The sequence below is a fragment of the Theropithecus gelada genome, chromosome 17, assembly GCF_003255815.1.
Source record: "Theropithecus gelada isolate Dixy chromosome 17, Tgel_1.0, whole genome shotgun sequence".
NCBI lineage: Eukaryota > Metazoa > Chordata > Mammalia > Primates > Cercopithecidae > Theropithecus > Theropithecus gelada.
The window spans coordinates 74313770-74332568 of record NC_037685.1 but is presented as its reverse complement, the minus strand read 5'-3'; the positions used below and the strand labels follow the sequence as shown (position 1 = coordinate 74332568).

Genomic DNA, 18799 nt, shown 5'->3' with positions numbered 1-18799 from the left:
GAGGCCTCACAATCCTGGCAGAAGGTGGAAGGCAAAAGGCACATCTTACATGGCAGCAAACAAGAGAAAAGTGAGAACCAAGTGAAAGAAGTTTCCCCTTATAAAACCATCAGATCTCGTGAGACTTATTCATTAGCATGAGAGCAGTATGGGGGAAACTGCCCCTATGATTCAGTTATCTCCCACCGAGTCCCTCCCACAACATGTGGGAATTATGGGAGCTATAATTCAATGAGATTTGCGTGGGGACATAGCCAAACCACATCAATTGCTTTGTGTAAGGTAGCATTCCAGCAAGCTGCAGGTTGCTGTCTCTCCTGTCCTCTTCCCTGATGTGTGTTCTTCATTGTGCTAAGCACTATCAAAAAATTTTTATTTTTCATCTTTGTGTTTATTGTCTGTGTTGCTCCCCTAGAATAAAAGTTCCACAGACCAGCCCCTTGCCTATCTTATACAATGCTGTGCCTCTAGCACCTTGCCACCTCCTGGCTGCTAAGTGTTTCAAGTATTAAAATAAGTGAGGAAGCAGTACAAATCTGGCACTATTTGGTTAATTTAAATACTGCATCCTTAGTCTTAGTGAGGCCCAATAATGAAAATAAACTTGATGGTTTTGATGAGAGAAACTCAGAGTGCTTTTGGGTAGACAATTTAAATGGGCCTTCCTAACGAGGTTGGCCACAGGCATCTAGAGCTAGTTACTTTCTCTTTTAAGATTCTGAGATGTGCAAAAAGCCCAATAGTACTGACAACCTCCTTTGTTCTTTTAAAAAACTTTTTAAATTAGGCACTTAAAATGTTTTTTTTCCACTTTTGGAAACCCATTCTCAAATATGGAGGCCTTCTACATCTCCATGGAAACAAGCAAGTCCAATTGTTGAGCCATGCCCTTGGAGATCCACCAGTTCAGTAACAGCTAAATCCCCCACCCTCCATTCCTTAGTGTTCCTTTTACCACAAGCCTTTAGGTCCATTCCAGAGGACCATAAAATAGTCTCCGTTTTCCAGGTTTGTGGTATTTTTCATTAACTTCTGAGTTACAGCCATCCTTTTTCCATCCGCAGGGAATGTCCCAGTTCCTTTAAAAAAAGCTGCAAAGAGGCTTTACTTGTTTATTTAGAAAGATCCCCTCAAATGAACCTGATCCAAAATCACAGGGCCTAGAAACATTTTCTCAAGTGGCATGACTGATGCTTCTGTGGTGCTACAGGGATGGACAGATGCAGGAGTGGGAGGTGGGCTGAGGAGAGGCAAGGTACCGGGGAGGATGATGACTCATGCTTTCCTTTCTGCTGTGTCTCTAACAACACTGGATAATTGGGTTGTCATCCACAGGAAAAGCTTGGGAAGCCTATTTGTGACTGCCTGCCTTGGCTCTACATATATCTAGTGGCAACTGCTGAACTCTTATAAGGAAAAGCTAATGGCTTCTTAATATCAGCTACCACAGGGATGGTTCTGAATACCCTCCTAAAAGAATACTCAAGTCCACGTCAGGATTTCTAATCTGATTTTAGAATCTGATTTTCCCCTTAGTTATGAGCAAAATAGTTTCAGTGAAAATTTTCCTTGCTCAAAACATCCAAGTTACTCCATCCTTCTAAATCCATGACAGGACGGGTTAAGAATAAGAATTTTCAGTGAATAATACCTCAAAGTTACCTGGTTTTTGAAAGATCTGTTACTGCTTGTAGAAATGTTTAAGGTTCTTATTTATTCCCATTTATCAATAATAGACTAATAGAATTTTTAAACAAGTATACTGGCGATTGCCAGTTCTGGCAAATAAATACATTCAACATATACCTCTTATGAATATGTACTATGTTGTGGATATGGAACCAGAACACACAAAGACCAAGAGCACAGCTCCTTGGGCTGCAGACCCAGGATTGGGGGTGAGAGAGAGCAGACAGTGGAGGAGCAAATCCGTGTTCACAGAGGGTGCCAACTTCACAGAGGCAACAAAAGAGGCTACTCTAGGTCCTCCCATTTCTGGTGTCCCTAAATGACCCATGTCAACACTTTATCTCCTAGGCTAAGGGCTATCAACCTCCCCCCAACCCACCCCATCCTCCTCTGACTTGTTCTGTTCATCCTGCTAAAGGCATTTATGTTGATAACCATACACCCATGGACATTTACAAAAGGCTGTAGGTTATGCAGGAGATTTTGAAGACTCTCCGGCCAGGGGGGATATTAAATATGAAAAATGTTGTTATCTATTTGCCTGGGGTAGTTTACTTAAGACTGCTCAAGTCTTATGCCCTCTTTCCCCATGGGAGACTTATACACCCTTGTCACTCCAAAGTCTGCAGTGCCACTGCCACTCCCTGTCTCAGCCCTGCTGCGTAAGTGGATTTCCACCCAAGGAATGCTGCTCCCCACCTTGCAGCAGCCCTCACCTCCCTGGGAGAACCCCACGATAGAGGAGGAGAAAAAAGCTTCCGGCTAGGAGCACCCCCTCACCTGCTCACAAAGCCAAAGCTGACTCTTCCTTCTCCCTCCCCTGCCCTTCTCCTGCCATCACTTGTGGGAGGCTCTCTGTGGAAAGCAGTGGCCATAGGACCTGGGATGGTCAGTGAAAGCCCCACTCACCATCCTGAAACAGGGGATTCCCTCTACATGAACTGTGATTCAGCCCTTACTCTTTCATTCAAAAAATAGAAGGACTAAGTTCTAGTATTTGATAGTACAGTAGGGAAATTACAGTTAACAATAATTTACCATATACTTCAGAATAGCTAGAAGAAAAGATTTGGGATGTTCTCAACACAAAGAAATGATAAATGTCTGAGGTGATGGCCCTGCACATTACCCTGATTTTATCATTACACATTGTGTACAGGTATCAAAATATGCCATGTACCCCAAAAATATGTACAAATATTATATATCAATTAAAATTTTTTAAAACAAAAAAGGAAATGCAAATGAAAATAATTGTTTTTAAATAGTTCTACTATATTCTAATTTTTTGAAAGAAATCACTCATGAGCTTTTATATTTTAACTCTTATTAGTAATAGAATTACTTACAATGCCACTTCACCAGACTTGAGAATTTCAGACACAGGGCAGTAGCTGCCAGGCCTCTAAAATTAAAATACAAGTAAATAAATAATGGGAGGGGACAACACAATGCTGCCTGAGTACATTAAAAGTGGCTATTTTTCCACTTAAAGATATTTTTTAAGTACTATCATTGCCTTCTACCATTGCCATTATTTCAAAAAAGGACATTTCGACAAGAAAAAAGGAAGAATATAACCTCAGAATGAAATGGTAGTTCTTTGTATCTCAGGAAGAACAGGTCCGTCTTTAAAAACAGATATTCTACCTTTACAGGGAAATGTGGGCATTGTTTCTACCTCCCCATCTCACCGTCAACCTCTAGAAGCCCTGGAAACGCAGCATTCTGAGGATAGGTCTTGGGGAGTCCCTTTGGTTCTCTGTTCTCAGCCTGAGGATGAGAACTTCTCTTTAAAAACTTGCCACTCATCCCATAGCATCAGGGAGCCATGAAACCCTATGGCAGATCAATCCAAGGTCACCTACAAAGATAGGATGACGTAGTACAAGAATGCTGTGTGCACCTGTGCCCACCCATATGGCATTTCATACAGGTGAGGGTCTGCCCTGGCTCCCAAGCATGAAGGTTCACAAAATACAGAACATGAAGGCTTATCCTCAGATTTAATTCATCTTGAAACCTGTGAAACCTGTTTAACAGAAAGCTAAAAACTATCAGTCTGAGGACAACTTTTCTTTTTTTTTCTTTTTCAACTTTTATTTTAGAATCCAGGGGTACACGTGCAGGATTGTTACAGAGGTCTAGTGCATGACTCTGAGGTTTGGGGTATGACTGAACTCATCCCCCTGGTAATGGCATAATCCCTAACAGGTAGATTCTCAGCCCTTTCCCTCATCCCTCTCTCCCGCCTCTAGCAGTTCCCAGTGTCTACTGTTCTCCTTATGTCCATGAGTACCCACTCTTAAGCTCCCACTTATAAGAACATGCAATATTTGGTTTTATTTCTGCATTAGTTCACTTAGGATAATGGCCTCCAGGTGCATCGATGTTGCTGCAAAGCGCATGATTTCATTCTTTTTTATGGCTGCATAGTATTCCATGGTTCATACCACATTTTCTTTATGCAGTCCGCCACTGATGGGCACCTGAGCTGATTTCATGTTTTTGCTATTGTGAATAACAGGTGCACAGCTTCTTAACAAAAAGCAGTCTGCAGTCTATGGAGCTGACTTTTTACTTCATTCCTGACATCAACATCCAACTTTTCATTTGTCAGTACAATGTTGACAGCTGATTTTCACAATGGAAAAGCCTTATAATTTATAATCAAACTGCAGCCAAACCATCCATTCCCAGACCTTTTAAAATGATCTTGTAAATTACAGCAGCAAGAAGGGGAGAAAGAGCTGGCTCCTTTTAGACAAGAGCGACAACCAGGAAGAATAGCAAATGTTTCAGGAAGAATTTGGGCTTCCTTCAATGGCAGTTGGGGGAAATATAGATTAAATACTTTTCATAACTAGCAACTGTAATTATCAGGAAAATTTGAGGCGGTGTGATTTCTGACACAGTTGTATGAGCCATTTTCATACTGCAAAGTCCACTGAGGGAAAGAAAAGATAATTTTATCCTTCCAATAACTATAATTTTATATTGGTAAATCAAGCATAAAATTGGTAGTTGAAATGCTTCTAGGAGTCTTTGTTTTGAAATACCTTTATTCAGCTGTATATTATCTCAGAGGCTAGCTTTGCTAATTACTATCATTCCAGGAGACCAAGTGTTCTGTTTACCATGTTACTCTTACTGCCTTCAGAATGTGCTATTATTGAATGCTTGTTGAGTGCTGCTAGAAATGGCAAGACCATAACTCAGCCTGAGAAAACAGTCACTGGGGTTAGATGGCATTATTTAATGGAGACTCTCATTTGCCTCTGAATAATTTCCAATGTTTGCCTTTTTAATTCAGGTATCATATCAACGTTTCTTCACGTCCATCCTTTTGGAGCCAACATAGAATATCTTTGGTCATACATGCAGCAGCTGGACTCTAAGGTAAATTATTTGGCTTGAGTGAACTTTCATTGCTAAAATTTAGCATGTTGACTGCTGGCTGCAGGTGGACTCTGCATGAGCTGCGCTAGGGCTGTAGCAGCCTATGGGGGTTGATCAGCCCTTTTCTTTTGCAAGGACCTCAGTTTTTGGCAGATTGTTGTCTTCTTTTTGCTTGCTTTTGTCTTTGTAAAAAGAAGAGCAGATATCCAAAATGACAATGACTTTTAGCAGATGCCAAATTAATTTGGAAAGCTAAAAATATATATATATTTTTATATATATATTTATAAAATATATATATTTATAAAATATATATATTTTATATAAATATATATAAAATATATAAATATATAAATATAAATATATAAAATATATATATAAATATTTTATATATATATATTTAGATATATAGATATCTAAAAATATAGGTTCATCTGAAAGTTCCCAAAATAAGGGTGAAATCAGGTGAGTGTGGCTAATAGGGCATCATCCTCAGACCATATTATTATAGGATTCCATGTTCTAGACTTCACACAATCGAGGAAAAATCATCCCAAATAACATAAAGATCTGATATGACTCAAGAAAGCTGTATTAATGGCTGTTTTCCAGCATTGTTCTCTAGGTAGAAAAAAGTGACTGCAAAATTCTTCTCAGCTGTGCCCCTCCAGGCTCACATCCAGAGCCAGACATCACTCCTCACCTCCCTGAAACTCAGCTTTTCCCATCCACAAATTAGCTGTACTCCTATCCCACTGCAGTATTGGTGTGCCCAAAAAGAAGAGACAAAAAGAATGTGATTTATGTGTCAAATTCATGTGAACAATGGGAGGGGCCGTGACAAAATAAAACAACATCATTAACCAATACTAGGGAAGCCCAGGAGCGGGGTGGACACAGAAGCAAAACAGAGAAGCTAGAGAAGCCAGCTAGTCGCCTGTCAAATTTCTGGTCATGAAAGAAAATGGAAAAAAGTAAGAAGGTCCTCTATAGAGCACAGCAAAATGCATGGGATTGGTACGACCAGACCAGCAGCCTGCAGTGCTGTGTCCCTGAACAGATACAGATACCTCATGCTAAATTTTCAATGGCTAGCATGCACCAAATGACTACCTTGTGTTCTTATTTTGATTCAAATAATCTTCCCAATACGTGATCCCAAAAGTGTTTAACCTCTTCAATAAATCTAACACTTCCCCTTTGAGAGGAATCTTTTCAGTTATACAGATCCATGCCTTTCATGACAGGGTAGAACAAAACAGGGTGAAAGGAGTTAGAGAATTTTAAAATTCTGGAGGTTAAGAATTATCTATTTGTTTCTCTGTGGTTTCCCCTCACATGCACAGGGAAGTAAGAGAAAGCACTCATGTTAAACTCAGATGAAATGAGAAGGACTTGCTGCACAGTGTTCCTTTGTTGTCATATAGATTTGAAGGATTTCTCTGCTGTTGTTTCCTTTACTGGTATCATTGTTCCTTAATATCACCGCCACCTTTGCCTGGAGGATTAAACAAAACACTGCTTGCACCAATGTGTTTGGCAAAGAATAAGCCCTCAAGAAATGAATCCTATTGTTGCTACCATCCTTCCCTTGTATTGTTGACATTTCTGTTCTCCCCTTTCTGGAAGTCCCAAGTGGGAAGCCTTTGTTGAGAAGCAGTTGTTGTTTTAGTAGAAGCCGAAATGGCCAAGAATCCACTTGTCGTTTATTGAAGAATTTCAGGACTCTTTGTTTCCTCCACTCCATCATCGCAGGCTGACAATCTATGATGATCACCAGCGAAGTGTGTGTGCCTGCATGTGTGTGTGTAAAATCATCTCCTGGGAATGGGCAGGGAGGGATCGATAAGTAATGAATTGATTTGTTTTGACTGGGGTTGGGGGCCGGGGAATGGTGGAAGCTCTTGTTCTAGTCTTATCCTCAGGGCTCGGGTAAGATTTGTGACGTTCCCTTACCAGTCTCTGAGGAGAGAGAATTCACATGCCTGGTCCCTGGCCATTAGCTGATGGGCCTTTCTGGATGGGATTCAGTCAAGGGAAGTGCATCTCATCACAGACTGGTACTTTTATTTTAGAAGATGAAGAAAGTATTTCCCTTACAGAGGAAACACACGAGGTGTCCCCTGCCTACCCCCAGATAGCCCTCCATCTTCTGAATGAAATGCCCACTAGAGCTGTCAGGTTCCTCCTCATGCCTGGGGTAGAAAGTATATTGAAAAAGAACTCTAAAACTGCTGGGCACCAGGGATCAGACCACATGCTCCTTCTATTCCAGTGAGGCTGAGAGGATAGTCTTTTTAATCCAGACAGCAAAATCCAATGCCCACCCTGTACTGACGAGAACAGGGAAAGCAGGCTTAACCCAGTCCTGTAATGTCACTGTTGTTAGGATTTCCCCCAAGGCTACATATGGGCATAAGAATGACTAGGAATGGAAGAAATTAATTTAAATTATGCTGGGCATGTACATTGCACATGGCTTCCTAAAACCCATGTAGCCCAATAATAAGCTATCTTCCAGTTAAATATTATTCCTGCTCTTGATATTTGCATATTTTTCTCTTCTTGACCTTTTCTAAATTACCCACTCTCATTCACCCTGTTCTCTAGTATCAGAAATACTTGAAAAAGAAAGATTCATTCAGAGGAAGACAGGGTAAGGGCTGGGGGGTGGGCATGGCTTCTACAGCTTTGCTGAGTCAAAAATCTTGCCCAGGGCACAGCAGGCAAACTCTTTAAAATAGGCAGCCCTATCATGAAAATGGTTTCTATCAATACATAGAATCTCCCGTGTCAGCCCCAGGGCCCATCAAGTCCAACCTCTTGTCTGTCCAAAGCAGCCCAGAAGACACGTTTGACTGAAGCATTAGCAGATGAATATTTCTTACAGTCAAGAGGAGGGTTCGTCTGCTCTTCCCTGTTTATGTATCCTTTAGGAGATGAAGGCCCAGTGTTCCAAGCATGTCTGGTTGCCCCCTCTACACACCTGCAGCCTCTTCCCAAGGCCCATGGTGTGGAAGATTCGGTTCTGAAAACCAGACTCGGCGTAATGTGACCACAGAGGCTGGAGGATCTAGAAGGGCCTGCTATTCTGGCACGACACCACTGTGACCAGCTTGAGAGGTCATGGGCATGTGTTACATTTCCCAGAGAGGGGAAAATCATCTGTACTAATAGCATACCTCTGTGAACACCTAATGAATGCCGGGATCACTCACTGCTTTTCATGTACCCAGCACTGTCTTAGGGACCAGAGAAGAACAGGAGATGGCCAAGACACGAAAGAAATCTAAGATAGAACCCTGTTCTCAACAAGCTTGTCACCTAGTTATGAAATGACTTGAGAATCAGACATGAACTAATGAAGTGCTAAACTGGGTAGGGAAGATACTCTGAACCAGGAGTTAAAGAAGGGTGAAATCTGTGGGAGTCATGCTTAACATAAGGTACCCTAAAGTCCACGCTGCTTCCGGTGGCTTCCCTCGGGGATGCTTTAGCTAACATTGCCAACATTTCTTTCTGTTCTCCCCTTTCTACTCACTCTTTCTTCTCTCCTTCCTTCCGCATTTTCCTTCCATATTCTTTGCTCCTTTTAATTCTCTCCTGTTTATCTTCTTTCATCACAATTTTTTCTCCCTCCTTCCCTTCCTCTACCAGTTTCTTGCTTCACTCCTTCGAATTCCTGGCTTCTTGTCTTCTTTCCTCTTTTCCTTCTTTCTCCCTTCCTTCCTCCCCTCCCTTTGCCCCATCTACATTTTGTATTTCTCTCTGTGAACATTTATTGCGAGGTGTCTGTGTGTGCTAACACTGTGCCCTGCCCAGGATGTGAAGAATGAACAAGATTTAAATGTGCATTTAAAGGCTAAAAGTCAGTTTTGCCCATGGAAGGAAGTCTGGTTTTCAACTGGCTTCCCTGATGCTCCGGCCTCTGCTGGGGTCTTTTCAGTAGCCCAAACAGAGGCCCCTCTTCGCCAGGCTTCCCTTGCCTGATGATATGGGGTAAGGAGCCAACCATGATGAGAACAAATTGATTTGCATCTGCTTGTGTCCATATGTACATGTGCTTAGAGGCCAGGCAAGGAGGCAGTAGGCTTGGCCTAGAGTCAGCAAATTAAAACATAAATCAAGCAGATTTTATAAATGACCTCTGTGGTATTAATAGCACACAAGCTCCTTGGTTACACAGAGCCTGTTTCCTTCTCATGTTTGCTTTCTTTTTTGTATTTATAGCAGATAAATCCTTCCTAAAAGAATAAGTGTAAGAAAGTTTCAAACAAAATAGATGGAAGAATCCACTTCCATCAAAGATTGAATATATATCAAAGATTGAAAATATATAGGCCACAAATTTCTTGGAACAAAAGCCAGCTGGGTAAGAGGGTAATCAAAACTTCAGGGTTATGACTATCCTCTGCACTTGCTAGAGCACCAAATACATGGTGTATGGGAAAAAGATTTCATAGTCATGGCATCTATCTCTAATCTATATCACAGTGCTGCACAGTGCTCCCTTAACCACATGTATTGCAATCTCCTCATAATATGCTTGAGAATGAGGGAATGCGTCACTCTGAAAGCCGGGCTGGATTCACAGGCCCTGCTCCAAGTTCTACTCCTTCACTTACCTGCTGGGCAAGCAACAGCTCTTCCCTAGACCCCGGGGCTCCATGTGTGAACAGGAGTAGCAGCTTAGAGAGAATCCCTGGTTTCAGAAGTGATTCTCGTGCAGGATGAGGAAAGGGATAAACTTCACTCAGAGCTCAGCCACTGAGGTCTGGGGGCTTGGTTTTATGTAATGACACTGGTAGGAAGGCAAAGGATATTGTGACGGGCAAGATAATAGCTGACAAATTATTAGGAAGAGAACAAAACTGAAGTAAGTGGAAGTATTTGTAAAGTAAAAATTATTTGGCCATAGGGAGAAAATGAAGGACAAATTGAATTTTCTCTTGAATTTGTCTTAAAAATCCCAAAAGATAAGATATCATAAAGGTTATTTTGTCAGAGTAGGGGAAAAGTTTGAAAATCATAAAACTAACTTACTTGATACAGGTTTCGCCCTGATCTTTCTTCTGTCATGAGACAGAAATATCTTTAAAGAACTTTAAGGAATTCTTCTAGAATTAGCTGGGATCCCTTTTTTTCTTGTGACAGGGTCTCAGTCTGTCGCCCAAGCTGGAGTGCAGTGGAGCGATCACAGCTCACTGCCGCCTCCAACTGCTGTGCTCAAGGGATTCTCTTGCCTCAGTCTCCTGAGTAGCTGGGACCACAGGGACGTACCACCATATCAGCTAATTTTTGTATGTTTTGTAGAGATTGGGTCTCTCTATGTTGCCCAGGTTGGTCTCAAACTCCTGGGCTCAAGTGATCCTCTCACCTTGGCCTCCCAAAGTGCTGGGAATATAAGTGTGAGCCACCATGCCCAGCTGCTGAGAGCCTTATTAAATGAATATTTTAGATAGACTTTTATTTGAAGTGGTCTGTTCCATAATTGTGACACAACTCTATATTATTTGCATCTTTGTGGCAGAACCCAGCTGTTACCTTACACTACCAACAGAAACTACAGCTAATACATTTGAGATTAATTCCCATTGTACTAATTTCTGGCTTTCTCAAAATCTGAAGCATGTATTAAGTAATTACGAGGATTTCAAATCGTAGTTTCACTACTTCTTAGCTGTTTGACCTCAGGCAGTTTATTTAACATCTCTGTGCCTAAGTTTCACCATCTGTAAAATGGTTTTTGGGGGTTATCCTTGTATTAAATGACTTAGTAGATGCAAAGCATTCCAGAACAGTATCTGGCACACAGTAAGTGCTACTAAAGTGGGGACTGTCATTTGTTTTGTGCTTTAAGATGCACAAAAGACCTATCACATCCTCTCATTTTGAGATCTTTGCCACAACCTAACTGACAGATAAATGTTGAATGGCTTGTCCTAAGACTACAGCTAGGATATGAAGAGGCCAGCACTCAAACCAAGTCCTCAGGGCATTCCGCGTGTTTCTTTCCAATTCCCTTGTCTTGCAAATGAGAAAACAGGCGCCAAGAAGTTAAGTGACTGGTTACTTAACTGGTTACTAAACTGGAAGAGGTTACTGATTGTTCTATCACTGTGATCCAAATCTTCTGTGTCTGGTTTTCTTCACTCCAGCAAGTAAGGGGTGCAATTGCTTGTTTATTGAGCTTTCTAATGAGATAATGCAGGTGAAGCACTTATTCTTCCCTACCCCACAGTGAAGACTCAGCAGATGGTAGCTACCACTCTCCTGCTCCAAGCCTTGTCCTGATTCCTTTGTGGTTAAAGTCTAGGCTCAGGTCAAAAGACGCCATGGAAAACAAGATGTTGCCACATTTCAGTACATGCTGGCCAAGACTTGCCACGATTTGCTTACTGTTTTGGTGGATCGTTCATGTGGGGGTGCCCAAGCATCAGCAATATGAATGTGTGTGAGCCAGCTGAGTTGGAAATTTTCAGTGTTTTGCTGTTGATGTTGATATCAGTCTGAGGGTATTCATCACAGAAGAGCCCTGCCCTCCTATACACAGATGCCTTCCATGGCATCCACACCCACCCAGGGCCAGAGGGGCAGTGACCAAGAGGATTATTTCCTGTCCTTACTTCATGATCCCCTCCCTGGTGGAGGTGGGCAGGGGTGGTTAAGAACGAGGCACCACAGCCAGGGGGTCTGGTCCACACTTATTGCCTGTGTTACCCTGTGGGGCTTACTGAGTCTCTCGGAGCCTCAGTTTTCTTGTTGGTAAATTATTCCCTATCTTATGAGAGTGTAGTGAGAATTAAACAGTGTTTTCAGAAGAGTCTGGCAAGGAAAAGTTTCCTGGTGGTTGTAAGTTGTCAAACTTTTTACAGCCAGCTGCAGGGCTGCTGGATGGGACTGCCCCTCCTGACCCCAGCTGGCCTCCTACACGTTATCTTTAAATCAGATATTTATTTCGCCCTCAAGAACTTGGCTTTTTCTCCCCTTCCTAATGAATGGCACAGGGCTTCTTCCCTACATTTCCAAGGGAGGTGGCAGTTACAGGAAACAAGGTGCTGGTGGGCTGGCGTGCACCTCGGCCTGTGTGTTCCGCTATGGCCTCTCGTTGATCTGGGGAAGGACGTGCCAGGGGTGGCACTTGAATTTGACTGGAGACTACAGCCCACCATAGATGATCTGTGCTGTACTCCTCCAAAAGAAGGGAACTCGTTGAGAAGGTAACTTGGTCTCATAAGGCATAAAGAAAACGTCCTCCTAGACCAGTGAAAAACTAGGTTTGACCACATACCACTCCATGCCACAAAAGGTTAGATAATCGTGTCATTTTCTATCAGTATTCCATACACACACATATACGTATCTACATAAGAGAGAACTTGTGCCAGGCACTGTGTTACCTTTTACACATAATTCTTACAATGCCCTGATACGACTTCTATTACACACCTGAAGAAACTGAGAATTACAAATGTTAAGTAATCTTCCCAAAGTCACACAGCTTGAGGCCTAGCCAGAGTAAAATCCAAGCTTGTCTGGCTTAAGTCCCCATTCTCTTTTTTTTGAGACGGAGTCTCTGTCTCCCAGGATGGAGTGCAGTGGCGCCATCTCGGCTCACTGCAACCTCTGCGTCCCAGGTTCAAGTGATTCTCCTGCCTCTCAGCCTCCCAAGTAGCTGGGATTACAGGCACGTGCCACCACACCAGGCTAATTTTTTTGTATTTTTAGTAGAGACGGTTTCACCATGTTAGCCAAGATGGCCTCCTGACCTCGTGATCCACCCACCCTGGCCTCCCCAAATGCTGGGATTACAGGTGTGAGCAACCACGCCTGGCCTAAGTCCCCATTCTTAACCCAAATATGCCTGACTATAAGAATGATCTGCGACGGTTGTTAAAAATAGATTATGTGGGCTACCCCCAAGACCAGCTGAATCAGGATCTCCAGAGAAGAGGTTGGCTGAGGGATATGATTTTTTTAACAAGTGCCCCAGGTGACTGCTACTGAGAAAGACCTCCCAACACCCCTGGTTGTCCACCCCTGGCTGTTGACAATCATGGGAAGTGCTTAAGGCACACCAATCAAGGCCCAGGCCCCAACCCATGAAAGAACCCTTGGGTTCTTTCCCAAGTTTTGTCTTTGATAAAACACTTAACCGTCTGTAGTTCACACAGTTTTCTGAGCTATAAAGTGGAGATACATCATAGTATCTGCTCCCAAATCTCACCAGAGTGCTATGAGGATGAAAGGACACTGGTGGTGAAGGGGTTTTGCACAGTGCTCACTGAAAGAAAATTTACTTCTCAGTTATTATGAACCTTCACATAATCTGTCTCACAGGCTTTTGTCGGTTGACCTAGGAATTTAACCATCCTTCTAATATGGTGTTTATGGGAAAATGCATTCAGATTTCAAAATAATTCACAAAAAATTTTAGAATACAATTTATTTCCATTTTCAGGACTGCCTCTATTTAACTAAAGTTTTGTATTATAGGCCCAGGAATATTGAATGTATCATATGAAGTCTTTTCCATGAGAACATTAAATGAACAGTTGATTAGATTTCTTGGTCTATTTGGTGTCTCTTTTAAATGAATCCTAATATTGTTAAATGGAAAGTGTAGACTCTAAAATGATATCTCTACAGTGATTACACCATGAAAAAGTGTAATAGCTCTGATTCATTGAACATTTCTATGTGCCCAAGTCTGTACTAAGCCAGTCGTTTCCATGCTATCCTTATTAAATGTTATTTCCATTTGCTGAGGCTTAAAGAGACTAATTGCCTTTGTAAAGGTCATTTAACTTGTAAGACTGAAGATACAGGATTGAAACAGAATTATCAGACCCCAAATTCTGGGGATATTCAAACAGAATACCACACCCCAAATTGGCCATCCTGTGATATAAAATCCTCATGTACACACATGGATTGGCACACTGACACAGGAAAACAAAAGCAATCACAGTGCTAGAGCAGAGGGACTATGGCTGATTTGCTCTTTAAAATGAATTATTGGTGTAAAACTTCATCTAATAAAAATATGGGGAAGAAAGAAGTTGCATTAAAAAATATACCTGAATTTTATGACTGGATATCAAGACTTGTATTGTTGTAGGTTTGGGAGTTTAGATTCCATTCCGAAACCTTCATGGTGTCCGGTCCATGTGAAAATTAAGGAAGAGAAAGAAATGTGGGTGGCAAGAAATCCACCCGAATGTCCTCTGCTCCCAGCAGCATTCAAGAAAATTGCTGTCCTTCATAGATGAGGATGAAGCCACTAGTAGCTTTCCAGGAGTAGTGATGGATTTGCTCTGAGCCCTCTTAAATTCCCTCCCCATCTCCTTTTATATCAGGGGAGGGCTGTTCAGGCCTGGTGCTGCCAGTAAGGTAGCCATCCATATGAAGGGTGAACTCAGCACTTTCCGCCCAGCCAACTCATGCCCCACCCCGCCAGCTGCTCAGGAGATGGGATACCCATATTCAGTACTTCTGAATGTCCCTTCTGTAAGGACGTCCCCTGACAGCCCAGTAGAAAACGAAATGCTGTTTAGATCACTGGGAAAGCTCATCCTTCCCCAATCCATTCCTCCTTTAAGATGACTTCCTTTCCCCAAAGTGACTTTTCTTCCTTTCTAACAGATATCTGCAAATGAAATAGAAATGCTTTTGATGAGGCTGCCACGCATGTTCAAACAGGAATTCACGGGTGTGGGAGCCACGCTGGAAAAAAGATGGAAGTTGTGTGCCTTTGAAGGAATTAAAACTACCTAACTGTGAAGACCTAAACATCTCTGGAAGTGAAACCATGTGAACCTGGCCAGGGCTGTGCGATGGGGGAGCAGGAGGTGTGGGGTTGGTCCAGCACGCAACCTTTGTGGAGCCGTCGAAGCCTGCCTTTAGTTATATGTGTGGCGTTCTCTTGTGAGTGGAAATGTAATTGTGTACCAGTTCCTTAAAATAAACAAAGCTTCATACTGTGACAGATCTGTTTCCTATGAAAACCAAACAATGATTCCACAGTCATAATGATGGCAAAATCTTAAAATATGCTACATTTGAGAATAGCTCACCAAGCAAAATATTTAAAGTTAATGATGGTGTAGCGATGATTGTTGCTAGGCTACAGAGTTGTATATGTAATGTATAGCTGAAATCATTAAATGACATTTTCCTGAAAGTCTTTCTGTTTTAGTAAAAAAAAAAAAAAAAAAAAAAGAAAAGAAAAAAGAAAAAATAATTTTACAGTGAGGGAAAATCATACCAAAAGAAAACTTGAATATGTGTCTAAACAGTTATTGTATTTTGTAAATTAAGTTATATGCTGTTCCAGGGACTTTTGCCTTATTGAAAAGGCAGAAAATATGATTGGACACATTGAGAATGCTTTATCAAGAATATTATTTTTCTAATGTAACAATTCTCCATCATAAGTTCTTTTAACATGGACTGCATAACAATTTTCATAAAGTGTAAATAAAGGAAAAACTAGTGTTATTGTCTTGTACTTGGTATGTAGCATTCAGGTTTATGCATCAAAATAAACATTCAGTAAATATTCCTGTTACAAATTTTATAGCAAAGATATTAATTTTTTTCAATAAATATGACTTCTACCATGTTGGTTTTACAAATTATTCTTTGATATATTTTATTTCTCCCTTAAGAAATATTTTTCTCATTATTCAGTCCCACCTCATATCCTATCATTTAAAAATGATAAAATACATGAGTGACCGTAAGAGATAAAACATTATTTCAAATAGGAATATATAAAAATTGTGGAGTGGAAATTACCAAGAAAGGAGATTATACAGCATTAATATACAATATTAGAGTAGATTTTTTAAAATAGTAGAACATAGAATCCACAAATAATAAATTTTTACTTTGTTTTTTGTCCTCCTGGGCAGGTACAAAGTAGTCCATTAATCTTATTAATTCTTGGATTTATGTATCTGTATGTTTACTGGAAAACACATTAGAAAAGAAACGAAGGAATCTACACTCAGACCAACAATTTAGACAGAATTTGGGCTTCCCCTCTTTATTTTAGTAACAAATGGGATATGACTTAAAATTTTGTCCCCTTCCTGCTATCCTACATAAGAATCACAAAAAAGACAAGTATCCTTAACCGTAATTGAAACATTTTTTAGGAAGACAGCTAAACAGTTAATGTTCTCTGGTATTATGAAAAGATACTCATAATTTCCTATTGGACTTTTTGTCCTTCATTGATATCTTTATTGATAAGTACCTTTATTGATCTCTGATAAATTAAGGTACTTACTCATACCTCCCATAAATATCTACACATGTGTTTTGTTCAGGCTCAGGGCTAACACTATGAATATAAAGGTAAGTAAGAAAAGACCCTCTTCCTTAATGTGCTCAGAGTTCAGTGTGAAAGAGACATTTTCAGCCCAGCACGGTGGCTCATGCCTGTAATCCCAGCACTTTGGGAGGCCGAGGCAGGTAGATCACTTGAGTTCAGGAGTTCGAGACCAGCCTGGCCAACAAGGTGAAACTCCATCTCTATTTTTAAAAAGTAGCTGGGCGTGGTGGCAGGCACCGGTAGTCCCAGCTACTCAGGAGGCTGGGACAGGAGAATCACCTGAACCCGGAAGGTGGAGGTTGCAGTGAGCCGAGATTGCGCCACTGTACTCCAGCCTAGATGAGAGAACCAAGACTGCGTCTCAAAAAAAAGAAAAGAAAAAAGAAAAAGGCATTTTCCCAAAAGGTTCTATATGATGTGATTCTGGTAACAAGAAAGATATGATAGGTGCTATGGCATTCAAACTATATGTCCATATCGTATTAAACCCTACACACCTTCCCTTACCATCAGTCCATGCCTACTACCACCGTCATCCTGACAGATTTATCTCCAAATCAGGAGACACAAATAAAGACACAACAGTCAGAAAGCAGAAGACATCATTTACAGATGATGCTACTATTGTAAAATAGAAAACCTAAGCAGTTCACCTGAAAACAAGGAAAAAAGAATTCAGTAAAGTGGCTAGTTCTGTAAAGTCATGAAGTGTAGTAAGGACACAGGGGAAGGTACCACAGCCTATGCTATTTCTTGTGGAAAGCATGGTGGATATTTTCAAACATGCATTGATACTTTCAAGTATTACTGGCAGTCACTTTAGTAGAAAGACATCCTGCACAGGATAAACCCCTAACTCTGAGCTCTGTGCTCACGCAAAGCTGAGGGACCTCATATTAGATCTGACAAGAAGATATCATTTCCAAACACATAGATATGAGCCCTATGGGGCAACTTGGGGGAGTGAAATGGTTAATTCAGCTTCCAAAAATATTAGAGTCGTTGCTGGAGAGAAGCTTCTGCACTAGGAAAATCTATTTTGACTGTAATTTTTTTATTTATACTTGAAATGAATTCTATTACTTGTCTAGAAATACGTTGGTTATATATTTTAACTTCAATTATGTGAATAATTGATTTTTGGATTTTTTTTAATCCTCTATAAATTATTTCACAGACTCTCAAGTTCAGATGGGACTTTGGCGATCACCTGGGGAAGGAACTAACAACGGTGCCTATGAGGGTGGTCTGGAGACTACGTGCATCTGTCACCCCATTCTCTTTAATCCTCCTGGTAACTCTATATGAAGATAATATTATCGTACCCATTTGTCACACAAGGATAACGAGGCTCCTAAGTTTTAAGTAATTTGGCCAACTTTGCAGTTAGTAAATTTTGAATCAGGATTTGAACCTAAGGCTAACTGGCTCCAAAACATGTTCTCCTTTTCACTAGTCATACTTCTATTAATAGTTCAACCCATTCCACCCAACTGTGAGCCCAGTGCCATCCAGTGCCTTTGGATCCCTTTTTATCCTCCTTTATTCTCCACCATCCCTTACACATGGGTAGAGGGGTGAAAACTCTCCACACCTTTCTCTCCTTAGAATAAGCAAAATATTGAAGGTTTGGAGATCCTTGTGATCTGGTCCCAAAGGGCCTTTCCAACTTACTTTTTCACTGTTTCCCTGAAAACGATTCATCCTTTTTCTTGCTTTTCTGCTTTTGTTCAACTATTTGAATGAAACAACCTTCATCATATCTAGTTATCACAGTTCTACCCAACCTTAAATGTGAAATAAGCCTTCATGCCCCAGCAGAAGTCGCTCCTCCTGCCTCTGCCTCTGCACAGCCATCCCACACTGTTTCTGAAGGCACCTGCCACCCAGCTGTCCTTGCCCTATTATATTACAAGCTCTTTGATGGACCTGAATACATCTCATTTACTTGGAATCATTTCTCGAAGTGGTTTTGTTTACAAATATTTAGAAAGTAGGACAGAGAATGATCCAAGATGTTTTTCTACCTCCGGGGACCAATCTGCCTATACTTACCCAAAGGGAAAATACTACAAAATATTTGAAAAGGCTGCAAATATCTTAGATCCAAGATTCCAAGGTGGGAAATGTGAGCGAGAATGTACTGCATATTATTGAAATAAAAAATCAGCAACCCAATTCCTATTCAAACTTCCAACCCAGATCAATTATCAACTGTTCTATGAGGTCCTGATTCCCTCAGGAGTCCTTCTCCTGGGCTTCCCCTACTATTCATTACATATCCATTGCAGCCCATTTACTGTATTTTAATCATTTTTTAATGTGGCTGTCTTTCCACTCTTGCAGGCAGGAGACCTCCCTTACTCAACC

At 41.1% G+C, this 18799-nt stretch overlaps 1 protein-coding gene across 10 annotated transcripts in view; it reads left to right on the top strand.

Moving 5' to 3' along the window:
• Window positions 1-15314, top strand: part of ENOX1 (ecto-NOX disulfide-thiol exchanger 1) — a 585101-nt gene extending 569787 nt beyond the window's left edge. For 9 of the 10 annotated variants that reach the window (XM_025364776.1, XM_025364770.1, XM_025364779.1 and 6 more), the window contains 2 exons: window positions 5003-5088; window positions 14734-15074. In XM_025364776.1, the coding sequence (XP_025220561.1) occupies window positions 5003-5088; window positions 14734-14865 (218 nt within the window). In that variant the 3' untranslated portion in view covers window positions 14866-15074. Of the gene's footprint in view, window positions 1-5002; window positions 5089-14733 lie in introns of all 10 variants that reach the window. The other variant, XM_025364772.1, reaches the window with a different exon arrangement.
• Window positions 15315-18799: the final 3485 nt, after the last annotated feature.